The following is a 13183-nucleotide window of genomic DNA, read 5'->3' as shown; positions in this document are numbered from 1 at the left end:
GACGTACTATATATATATATATATATATATATATATATATATATATATATGATCCATGGAGTGGTTTCATGTTAAGCAGCACACTAGCTTCAACTCGATCCAAGCAGCAACTTTGAGCTTATATTTGATCAATAGGTAGATTTGACCTGCCTCCAAAATGGAGAATGGCTCCCTCTCCCACACCGATGATATCATCTAATTCTGGTGGCAGACGCGGTGGTTGGATCACTTTCCCCTTCACCATAGGTCTCACTCTCCGGTGTGTAACTTGATATACATTGTTGTCATATTTTAACACAAATGTAAACTTTTGCGGAACATATATTAGTTCTAAAATTAACAAAATGCATTCAACATAATTATAATTATATGGCTGATTAATATGTATATATTGATCGAGCAGGGGCTCTATTAGGCTTGACATTTGCGGTGGGAGGATGGCTCTCAAATTTGTTAGTATTTCTGGTACAAGAATTCAATGTAAACAGTTTCGATGCTGCTCAGATTAATGTGGTGAACGGTTCTTTTACCTTCTTCCCAGTCCTTGGAGCAATCATAGCCGACTCTTCCTTTGGCCCTTTCTTGGTCATCACCATTTCTTCCTGCCTTTCCGATCCCTGCTGGTAATGAAATAGTGGATCTGTTTGTTAGCGTTCTTCTTACATTTTATTTATCGATGGTAGCTGTTATGTATGAGTAGAGGAAAGGACTGTTTGAGAGTGCGAATAACATTACTACTTGATGGAAAGTATAATTAACAATCAAATAATTATTTTTAACAGTACTTGTATTTGCATTTTTACAGGGTATCGTTCTTTTAACATTAACAGAAACATTTGATTCGTTGAAGCCTCAACCCTGTGTTATAGGATCAGAAATATGCCAATCAACCACTGCTTTGCAATATACAATCTCGTATACGGGTCTAACTTTGGGATCACTTGGTGTTGGAGGTACACGCTTCACCCTAGCAACAAATCAATTCGATAAGCCTAAACATCAAGCAACATTCTTTAACTGGTTCTTCATTACCATATACTGTGGCTCAACGTTGGGTCTAACTGTCATCGTGTACATGGAGGACAATATGGGTTACAAATGGGGTTTTGGCCTAGCTGTCGCTGCCAATGTTATTGCCATGGCAATTTTCTTATCTGGAACACGTTTCTACCGTCACATAGTAAGCCTCAGGAGAGTCCATTTGTTGGTCTAACTCGTGTCGTTGTTGCTGCTACCCGAAAAAGGAACCTCCGGCTCTCATCTGAAAGCAAAGATTATTGTTACTACGGGCAAGAGGGAGTGGCCGGTACCGACGGGGTGGCTACAACACCTAGCAGGAGATTCAGGTACAAACTCAATGCTCCAATTAATATGATCATATATTTATGTAACTGATGCTGCTCTCTTTGTATGCAGTTTCTTTAACCGCGCAGCATATTAGAAGTATTGGAGAGGAATAGATCCCACATCAGAAAAGTGACAAATAAAATATAACTTATATGGGGATGGATCTTATCGAATTGTACCGAGGCCTTTTGTGATTAAAACCCAACATTTTAAAGGTGGTTAAGTTAGGACAGTATCGGTACAATGTGATCCACCGGCCACGCTTGTAGCTGTTTAACACAGCACAGAAAGTTGAAGGAGACATGAAACCAGATGGGAATATTGCAAAGCCATGGAGAGACTATGCACAGTTCACCAAGTAGAAGATTTCAAGACCGTTCTATGTACACTAACCACGACTAGAATATATAGGCAGAGAATGTTTGTGATTGACATAGCCAAAATCAGACTGAGAATTCCTAATCAATTGAATTGAAGAATTGAGTTGAAGAGGAGGTGGGAGGATGAGACAGATGAGAGGAAGATACGATAGAATCACGTCTGTTTGAAGACGTATTATAAGGATTTTTTTTAGGATTTTGTTTTAAACGATTAGAAGATAAATAGTAATATGATAGGGTTTAAAGAATACAAAATGAAAAATGAGATTTCGTAATTAATAATAAAAAACAGAAATTTAAAAATATTAGAAATCTTATATTGATGACGTGGATATGCTACGTCAACTTGCCACGTAAGGTGAGCTCTTTCACCAAAAGGTGGTTCACCTAGTATTACTCTTTTCGAGTACCGGCTGGGTCTGTTATAGTCATCGTCCTAATTTCCGGTGCCATCTTCGTCGCGCTCATTGATGGAATACTATGTCCAAGTTAACCGGTCATTTCCCGACACCCCTCCAACGTATAGGAATTGGCCACATTCTAACTGTGCTGACGATGGTGGTTTCAGCACGTACTGGTGGAGTCCAAAAGGCTTAAAATTTCCCAAGACCATCCTGGTGCAACTACAGTCCCTATGTTGGCATTGTGGCTGTTCCCACAATTCGCTTTGGTAGGCATTGGAGAGGCATTTCATTTTCCAGCACAAATGGCATTGTACGATAGCGATGATCTCTTTGATGGTTGGGATTTCATATTATCTAAGCACAGGTATAGTCGATTTTGTTCGGAGTGGTACAAGTTGGTTACCAAACAACATAAACGTTGGGAAGCTAGAGAATGTGTATTGGATGCTAGTTGTGATTGGAGTGGTAAACTTTGCTTATTATTTAGTGTGTGCAAACTTGTACAAGTATCAGAACTTAAGTGATGTGGACAGCTCTGATGATAAGTGATAGACAACAGTTTGGATTCTGAGGAAAAGAAGTGATGTCGTTGTAGTAAAGCAATTACTCTGAATAAGAAAAAGAAAGATAAAAAAAGAAATGTGAGTCTTTAAGGATATTCATTATTGTGTGCCTTTGTCAAATTGAATTTGTATTTGGATTTCTATCATAGCCTTCTAACCTCTATATATAGAGGCATGATGTTATGAATAAAATTACCGTTGCTTTTGGTTTTTCTGCTGACTTTGATTTCTGCTGATTTTGGTTTTTCTGCTGATTTTGATCCATATCATTAATTGTTTTCAGTTCTCCGATCCGTTGCTTCATGTCTCTTCTTCAGTTGTTTTCAGTTCTCTGTCTGTTCTGGCTGATATTTTGATTCCAACATTTTGGTTCAAGATATTTTTGTTTTGCTTCAAAACTTCTCTTCATCTATCATTCGACATATTCAAAATGAAGCTAACTTTGTTGCTTATCGTCTTGTTCATCTTCCTCATGGTTCCTATACTTCTTCAGTTCTTCTCTTCAACCAATGGGAACAAGATAGACCTCACAGACTTAGTACCATGCTTGCAGACGAAGCCTAAGGAATTGGAAGATGCCAAGATTGAAGAAAAACCACCACACTACAGTTATGCATGATTCCAAATAAACGAGGCTCATTCAGCAGGACCAGGGCATGCCAAAATTATATATGAGGAAGATACGCAACATACAATAATCTTTCCAGGAGTACTCAACTTACCCTTGACTGCCACGAAATGAAGCTCAATAGCTCATATATCTAGATACAAGCGCGCAATTCAAAGACTGCCAATAAACCTTAGAGTACTAGTATTAATATACAATTGAAAATCGAACTGTGCATATATGGATGCCAGTGTAGCGATGAGTCGCTCTTCATTTTCATCTACAAGGAAAATATGAGCGAAAGAAAAAGAAAAAAAAAACAATTTGGGTAATGATTAATGAAACAATTGTTGGCTCCATTTCGTACACAAAACAAACGTGGTCATGACATCTATGGAAGTGTTCGAAAAAACAAAAACTACACATCTGCTATTAGTTGATCGACTATGGTTTTGTATTGTTCACACCATAACCACTACCTCCATCTGCGTAGTTAGTCTGTACAACTAGGTTATGATCCTTTTGTTGATGCTGTAAATACAAAGATCGTGTGTTATGTCACTAACAAGTTGATTGCGCGCACCTGAATGCAGGCATGTCGATCAGTGTGGTTGTGATCGATGGATCAAACAGCGGCTACTTTGGAGCATCTCTTCCCATTTGAGAGCGCCAGTACGTCTCACCCATTTCCTCACCCTAACATCTTTTGCGTTGATTGAGTAGTGGACTTTGCGGCCCTCCTCGTCACCAACAATTCTTCTAACGTCTGCAGGAGACTTACAAAGAACACGAGCCGAAAGCATATAATGTTCATCCATGATGATTTTCTCTACACGATCTTCGAAGTTCCTATCCCTTCATAACAAACAAATAAAACCAGTTTCTTATAAATACCAGTCTTCATTACACATGTAACATACTTATTTTTTTTAAATAAAATAAAAAATCTTACCATTGTTGTCGAATTAGGGTTTCAAGTTCACCTTTTGAAACAGGGTGGCCTTTGGAGAAGGTGACGAACAAACTTCTACGTGCTTCATCATCCGTTATTCCTTGCTTGGCTGGAGAAGATTGAGTATTAGCAATCTTTGGCGCCAGACTTGGCACGACAGGAGGAGGGCAACTATGAAACTCTTGCAGACCATTCAAATATCGATGAATTATATCACCAAAGGCTTTTTCACAGACCTCCTTCATGAACCACTCCATTTGTCTCTTGGCTTCTTCTTTGTTCCGTAACACCAACCCTAAATTGGGAACAACCTCAGACAGCCTTCTGAACTGGCTAGGTTGAGATTCATTACAATCCAAGATCAAATCAATGAAGCACGCAAGCGTCTCTTGCGCCAAGTCTCGGAAGTCTGCATCTCCTATAGGTTTAATTTTCTCTGCCATAAATCTGAAGTGGTTTTTTTTATCAAGAAAATACCAAAATGCTACGATGAACTTGGAGTTGTTAAGGTCAAATCCATGGTCGAGAAGCCGTTTAAATATGCTGCGATCCGTCGAATGAAACCCTTTAATTACTTCAGGCACGAATAATTCCATTCTGCTAGTTCCACTACTGGAAGAGTGCAAAAGAGGTTTCTGAAAGAGATGGGCTAGGGTTTATGAATTGCTGTTTCGGGCAAACTCATGTTTTATATTATCCTCCATAGATTTTATATTGACAAATCTAAATTAGTGCAAAACTAGAGATTTAGTTTTTGTTACTATCACTAACACTGATTTTGATTCCTTTATTAACTACAATTTCATATGGTTTCGGATGGAAATTGGCTAAAACGGGTGGCTGCTGTAGTTTGGTTTCGGAATGTCGGTTTGGACTTTAGGCCAATTCAATTAACTTGCAACAGATCAGCCGTGAGCCTTTGGATACAATTGAGTCCATTACAGTGGAGAGGCCCAGAACACTAAAAAGCCCAAAATTAACAAAAGGCGGGAGGATCAGATAAAAATAGCGGGAGAATCAGATGAACATTCCTGCCAGCTTACTTGAAATTTGAAAATTTAACCTAATCCAACTTGGCGAAGGATATCGTTAAACCTTATGAAACTAGGAATTAAAGGCAAGTAAGAAAACAGGAAAGTGCTCAAGAATCTTATATATATACCCCCAAATAGTCTCTGCATTTCATTCTTCTCACAAACCCATTCAGCCATTTCTATTTCTGAAATTTCTGATCAACCCACCAACAGTTTACATGGCTGAAACACTTCTCTTTCCATCTCTGTTTGCTTCAACAAGGGTGCAAGACCAACCATGTCAACTCAACCAAGCTGACAACAGAGGTCTCGACCTGGGGCTAAGTCTGGGCTCCATTGACTACGACCCATGGACCATCAAGAAGAAGCTGACGGTCAGCGACCTCGGCGACTTGAGCAGGCTTTTGGTGCCCAAGACTTTAACACAGAAAAAAGTTTTGCCGTTGATGAACAAGAGCTTGGACGAAAGGGTCCACAGTAGCGACGGGGGAACGGTCACCGTTTACGACAGTGATATGAAAACGAAGCATGAGTTGGTCTTCAAATACTGGCCGTCGTGCAAGAGTTACGTTCTGCAAGCAAACTGGAAGAAGGAGTTTGTGAATGTGAGGAAGCTAAAGGAAGGTGATCTGATTGGGCTCTATTGGGATGCACGCAGTTCTGCTTTTGTGTTTTCGCTTCTTCAACGAGCACTGAAGATCGATACTACTGTCGCCTGTCGGTACTGTTGGATATTGGAGGAACTAAATGAGATATTGGAGGAAATTAAATGACCATCTCTGTATGATAAGTGCAACGTTCAGTTAATGTTAGCTTGCTATTGAACAACATGAAGATTAGTTTGTTACTACTATATAGTATATTCTCTTTTGAGTAATTAATCTTGATGTACCACTTTTTCTGTATGATCCGATTATTTGTAACTACTTATTTGTTCGATCAGTTCTCAACAATTACTTTAGTACAATATTTCGTAGTTTTTCGCACTGGCTTGGATTTCTGGTTATGTATCAATATATATACTTTTGGCAACATTAAGTATATACTTATATAGGAATATGCTGGATATGTTGCCAACAATCACATTGAGATGATGTTCCGGCTTCATTTCTATTGAAACGATGCTCGAACTTAAGACTCTAATATAACGAAACACACTTCAGAATTTCTGAAAATCCCAGGCACGTTCTTATTCCATCAGTCTGAATAATGCACATTCAGTATTAATACTTTCTCTTAATGCAAATATTTGTTTTAATTTGGAAGTTATACTTCAACTTTCATACGAAAAGTAATAAAATAAGTTCATCTCAGAACTCACATTGTGAGCTTTACCATTGTTGTTTGTTAGATCTCAATTTAGATGATAAAGGCTTGATGGATGAGGTCGGAAACAGTAGAAAGATAGTTGCTTAGGCTCCTTAAAGAGGTTGTAGTTCGCTATTTATAGAGAACTGGAGACGATGAGCCCGCCAGCCTCTAAAATTTCAAGGCCTATTCCAAAAGTAAACATGATCTCACTAGGAATCATTGCAAAAAAACAAAAACAAAAAAACAAAAAAAACAAAAAAAAACGGTTGACGAGATCAACTCAGAACGTGTACAGAATGTGCATTTCTTGAGAAAAAGTTGCAGTACACTATTCATTTGGGAAATGCAGGCAAAAGAAAAGTGGTAATAATGGAAAATGGAAAAAAGGGATTGCTAAAGTACTATATCTTCTAGAGGAAGGTATTTTGTGGAAAATGTCAGTAGAGAATCAGTGACGATGACACTGGGTTAAATGCTGTCATATGGCAAATGACATCGAATGATTAGCCAAATCGTTCTTAGATTATTGAGAACCAGGGGGGTTGTTGGTATGTTTTGTACAATCAAACGGTCCAATTACTTGATTTTGTTTCCGTTTCACCTGAAATTCAAGACAGTGAAACAAGTGAGCTCCTAAATAAAAGTCGAATTCCACACAAAAGCCACCTACAGAGATAAGCCAGTAATAGAGTGAGACAAAAAATGCCTTTCAGTTTTAAGAGAGAAATTTGGGAAACATTTAGTGCTAGAAGAAGAAATCTGCCATCAAAAAAATAAAAAATAATAAAAAAATAGAAAAAGAGAAACTAGAGGAAAGTGATAAGAAAGTTCAATCAATGAAAATAATGTTTCTCTTTCTAGCACTAGCTGTACAAATCTATGTTGTGTCAATGTCTAACAGGTGTAAAATCTACAATACAAAATTGTCTAGGAAGTGAAAACATACCGGCGAATATGGACCTAGTTGAGGTGGAGACTTGTTCGGGGGTGAATGTTGTACAGCACCACCTTTCTTGGTTAATATTTCCTGCAGAAAATCATGGTATAAGACAACAGTTACCAAACTAAACATTGTTATTTTGTGTTTTGAATCTTTGTCTTGTATCGACCAAGAACTAAAAATACTAACAATATTTGGCCAAAAAGCAAAAACATGATACTAGTAACAATAATAATATTTACTTGTGTGTTAACTACGTGTCCAGAAGCCACATATCGATCCCATCAATTACTCAGCATCATGGACAGCATGTACAAGTTTAAAACTTCAAACGTAATCTGGGATCAGATCATCAACGTGTAGGCTAAGGTTGGTTTTTCTTAAGTTCTAATTAGCACCTCTGTATTTATTAGGAAACAAACTATACTGGCTGTATGATCAAACTATACAGGCCAGTACCTTTCTTATGGAAAAGGCGATGTGGTCGGCTCAGTTCTATCATTGATTTACATGCCCAACCTGATTCAGCGGTTACAGATCCAGTTTAACTTTAAACTCATTAAGTGATGCTTCCAAACTAAGTGTATATCAGGATCCAAAATAAAAGAAGAAAAGTTGTAAAAAGCAGCATTGAGAGACAAAAGCAGCGGTATGCTTGAATTTCTAGTGTGCACATAAACGCCTATTAAAACAAGTGTTACCTCTCCAGCTGCTTCAATTGCAGCTAACCATTCATCAGAAAATGGAACAGCATCTGGTGGAGGTTTTATTACAAGCCCATGTTGCTTCCTTCCGCTAGACTTCTTACTGCAATCACAAACAAGAAATTTGAAGTCTCATGAACTTCATGTCGCAACCAAATTCAACAGTAATATAAATTTTATCTAAGCTTTTCAGTACATACAGCTCTTTTGTAGCATCTAACTCTTGCTGCACTTCATCATCGAGAGTACGATTACTTTTCAGGATATTAGTTTCAGCATCCTCCGCCAAGCTGTTGCTGCTCAATAGAGTAACTTCATTATTCTGCAGAATGCTTTCACTTGATGAAGTCTGATCAGAGATAAGAGATGGCCTTGATTTCCCTTCCAAGGAATTACATGCCAAAGTTTGCACAGAATCTTCTTGATTGGTTGTTTTTGAAGATGAGTCAGAATCCACGGAAGCAGCTTGATCGCATAGCCTATTGGTATCCCTGGAATTTTTATAACCGTAAACATTTTCTGATGATTGCTCAACCATGGAACTTTTAGTCACTGCAAGTTCCAGTTGTGAGTAGTCAACCTCTCCCCCCAAATCAGGTCTGCCATCACGTATTGCTGGTGCTACTTCTGTACAAGCATTTGAACACTTGGGTTCACTTCCACAAGCATCATACTGATCTATAACAAGATCATCCGTTTCCGCATATTCATTACAGGAAGTATTATTTGAATGCCAAGTTCCATTTGAATCTGATATGGGCTTCAATTCCTGCGATACTTGCACTGCTACAATATTTGGATGTTCGAGCTCTAGACTTGCAGATAGTTCATGTGCATTATTAAAGTCCACTGAGTGCCTGCAATTTGCAACTGATGACTGGTCCTCTGGAAATCCAGGTAGGGGTTCCTTAATCTTAATCACATCAATTTCTTGATTTGCTTCTTCCAACTTTTCATGCATTGATAGATCAGGAGTACCTTGCAATCCACTTGCATCACACAAGTTTACTTTCAAACTATCTTTGATGTTCCCAGTGTCATATTTGTGGCACTCTTCCACAGATTTGCTACCTTCAAATAAATGGCCATAATCTCCTGTATCCCAGTTCAGTAATGTAACTTCTGCACTAGAGCAAGACACAACCTGCTTAGCTTGTTCAGCACTGAGTTTGTCATCATCAAATTCACCACTCGACGCATTAGTTTCCTCTTCACTAACATTGATTTTATCAACTATGAATTTAGTTTGCACCATTGAAGTATCTTGGTGGCAAGAGATTATGTCATCTTCAGGCTGCAAGTGAGGGGCATGACAACTACTTTCAACTGATAAATCAGAACCTTTGAATCCAAAATACCTGTGCTCAATTGTGTCTTTTGCAGAACCAGCCTCAATCTGCATTGTCAGGTTTAGTTGGGATGTGGAACCTCCACTTTTTAAAGTGGCCTTAATATCATGAGCAGTCAGTGAATCTCTTCTTTCATCTTCATCCATGTTGTGCAATTCCATACAAGCTTGCCCATGAAGACGAATGTCATTCCTGAACTGTGTATCAAGGTTGTGGTTCTCGACCACTGGCCTATCGTCTCCAGATATCGATGCAATATTCTCCACATTTGGGGAGTACACCATTTCCGCTTCATTAGACCTGCAATCTAGCATCACAGGTGTAGTAACATGCAGGTTTCTGGAAACTGCAGATTCAACTGTGCCAGCACCATTTCCTTCTGGTTCCTTTAACTCAGCACGCAGAAGAACATTGTTATGCTGGGTTTTTTCAGGAAGAACATCAAAATCATCCAATACACGTTCATTTAAGTCTGACCAATCATCCTGGTAAACCTGTTCTCCAATGTAGCAGGGATTTGAAAGATCTAGGTGTTCAGGTTTCTCACTTCCACTATCAATTTTCACCAATTGCCAATTATCAGGAGATGAAGCGCACTGCTTGACATCATTGATTTCATCCACTTTCCTATCTGAAGCCAGCGTTTGTGCATCATCCACATGCAGATCCGTACTCATTGTCTTCAATGTACTACTATCATCGTTTGCTTGATCTTCACATCTGGAGTAAGACAATGCATCAAATATTTTGTATTCAGCTGCACTACCATTTTGGACTTCTGCACTAGCATCTGCATCCTTCTCCAAGCTGTCGCCCTGAATTTCTGTACTTTTTGGAGGAAAGACAAGAGAGGACCCCTGATCCATCAGATATTTATCATGGCCCTGAAATTTTACATCTTCCATGTAAGAAAGCTCTTCAGTAATATTTGGTTCTGCTTGTGGGGTAGATTTTTGGTAGCCATAACCAGGTATGCTATTTAACTTTCTGTGATCCTCTGTAATACCATAACCTTTTGAATTAGAAGGTAACTTCAGTTCCGGCTGCACAAGTCTTATTTGCGAGACTAAATCCACTTTTTCCATTGTCGCATGGGTAATAGCAGATGGAACAGAACTTGAACACTGGACATTAGTATTTCCTATTACTGTCCCAGCATTGGTCGGGTTTGGCATTTCACTGAGTGAAGGTGGCTTCAATTGATGAATTGGATTTACAGAACCAATTTGCCTCACATTGGGAATTTTGCATGGTTGTGAACTGCTCTTACCGGGGCCAGGCAAAGAAGAAGCTTTTGGCTACAGAAAAAAATATTAAAAAAAGAAATGAGAGGCAAAGAACATTCAGAAATATTGAGAAGTAGAAATATATACTCTTATGCAGCAATATAACTAACAGAATCAAATTCAAGTTCAAATACCTGATGAAAGAAACTCAGCGAGGGCGATGGCATCCGCAAACCTGATGGTTTTGATGTTTGGAGTTGAGTATGTGGCAAGTTCGGACCAGTATGAGGAAGAGGAACTACAACTTTTCTAAGCCTGTCATCACGGCAGTATGATGCATGACTGGCAGAAGGAAGTGCTTGTTTCGAGGTTTCCTCCACAGGAACTGCAATTTTTCTGGATCTGTCATCACGGCCATATGATGTCTGACTGGTAGAAGGACGTGCTTGTTTTTTTATAACCTGTAATCCATTGTTTGCTTCTGTAACTGGTGGACATTGTGCTTTGGTTGGTGAACACTTCACATAACTGGCCTGCACCGTTATATAAATACACATGGCATTAAACCACACACAGATCATTACTAACAAGTATTCATTAATGCAAAATGAAGAAAATGACTACTGCTTATAGTCTCACATCTTTTATTTATTAATAAACAGCAATAAGATTCAAGTTCTCACCACATTTCTTCTGGTTGGAGATGTAAAACTTTTAGCAGTCAAGGATTTTCCCGTAGAACCAACTTTTTCATTATTTAGACCAGTTTTGGTGTTGTTCAAATTGACTGCCGCATCACAAAGAAGCAATTAACACAACATAACAGATAATGCCAACTCGTTCCAATGTAAAAGTACTATTTGCTTATCATTAACAGAGTGAAAACATGTTATAGAGATAGTATTTTTGGGTAATCACATTTTAAAGTTCTCCAAAGTAAAAATAAATAAATATCTAAAACATTACCAGGATGAGCAATCTGACTCCGTTTTAGATCACTTGCACTAACCGTCACGTTCTTGGAAGTCTTAGAGAGAGCACAGGGAACAGGTTTTGGAACAGGTAACTTAGAAACTTTTGGTTCTTTAGTTGCTGACATTATAGTATTCACATTTGCAGGCCTTTTTAGAGTTCACATAAGTCAAGGACAACTGTACCATAGTTTATATCAACAACAAGTGATACCAGAACTCCTACATATGGGAAACTTGGTCAAAAGGATATGAAGATGAGGCCAAAGGGCGAGGGCAACCACTGCGTTTTGAGCCACTTCTATTGCTATCACGCGCTGAAAGCACCTTCCGCCTGCCCTGAAATACCAAAAACACCCAGGAGTTTATTTTCACAAGACTTGATGCAACTATCTTTTACCTTACACAAAACATTACCATCCTATACACAGATGTAGGAACTAACCGCAGAACCTGGGACTGTGTTATCTCTAGCTGGTGAAGCATGCTTTGACAATGGACTACCACCAGTAATCCTATCTTTCTTTGGCGTGCTTCCCGGATTCACCTTGAATAGGTTCTCTTCAAGGTCCTGAAGATACGCAGTATCACTATCACAACTAGTCTCCTCGTGGATGACTGACAATGACCCACTAGAGTTTACATTCCCAGTAATCATGGATAATTCTTCGGAATTCAATACACCTGAGAAAAACAAAACAAAAATCCAATACACTTATACACCTCCTACAATCTTATAAAGAACAGTTGGCAAATTCGAAATACAAAAATATAACCTTCTTCCTCAAAGAAAGCCCGGTCCCAAGCGAGGCTTTTGCGCAAATTGTATCCTCCCTTCTTCTTCCTCTTCATTTGCTGCGGCTGGAGGCTGAATTTATTTTCTTCAATTTTGTTCACATTACTGTTCTCTTTATTCATACTACCCCTTTCCATATCCCCATTCACTTTCACAACATCTGCAATACAATTCAAATAGACTCCTAATTTATATAGATTGAAAATGTAGGTCTAATTACGCAAAATCAACACAAACAGGTTCACAATGGATTCGAATTTACAGTGAGAGGAGCACAATTGGAGTTCGATTTGAGTCTCATTATTCAAGATGGACTTAACAAACCCTAGAAAGAAAAGGAGGGTGAATTTAGAGGGGGAATGAGATGAAACCCTAACCTTTGGGTCTGGATCTGGGGGGATGGAGGGGCGAGCAGAAGAAAAAGGCGTCGTCGTCGCTGGGGGTGGCGGTGCTTGAAACGGCGCCGTGTGGAGTGGAGTGGAGGAGGGAGTCGTCTTCTCCGGCGATTTCGATGAGAGGGAGATCGGAATCCATTTCTCGTTCTCTGTGTCTCTCAGAGTTGGGTGGGTCAGAGCATCTTTCTTTTGAAACGATTTGAA

General features: G+C 38.9%; 1 protein-coding gene and 1 pseudogene across 1 annotated transcript; one reads left to right on the top strand and one right to left on the bottom strand.

Moving 5' to 3' along the window:
- The first annotated feature begins 164 nt into the window (after window positions 1-164).
- LOC101293384 lies at window positions 165-2680 on the top strand (annotated as a pseudogene).
- Window positions 2681-7113: 4433 nt separating this feature from the next.
- Window positions 7114-13118, bottom strand: LOC101293083. The gene is made up of 11 exons (XM_004295944.1): window positions 12962-13118; window positions 12565-12744; window positions 12234-12472; window positions 12015-12127; window positions 11784-11938; window positions 11501-11604; window positions 11012-11350; window positions 8443-10889; window positions 8240-8345; window positions 7545-7625; window positions 7114-7199 (listed from the first exon to the last, which is right to left on the bottom strand). Exons 1-11 carry the CDS (start codon window positions 13116-13118, stop codon window positions 7122-7124), a joined length of 3999 nt encoding a protein of 1332 aa, XP_004295992.1. The 3' UTR covers window positions 7114-7121.
- Window positions 13119-13183: the final 65 nt, after the last annotated feature.

The sequence above is a fragment of the Fragaria vesca genome, linkage group LG3 (genome assembly GCF_000184155.1).
Source record: "Fragaria vesca subsp. vesca linkage group LG3, FraVesHawaii_1.0, whole genome shotgun sequence".
Taxonomy (NCBI): domain Eukaryota; kingdom Viridiplantae; phylum Streptophyta; class Magnoliopsida; order Rosales; family Rosaceae; genus Fragaria; species Fragaria vesca.
The sequence above is the reverse complement of the archived record's forward strand: the minus strand, read 5'-3'. Positions and strand labels throughout refer to the sequence as shown.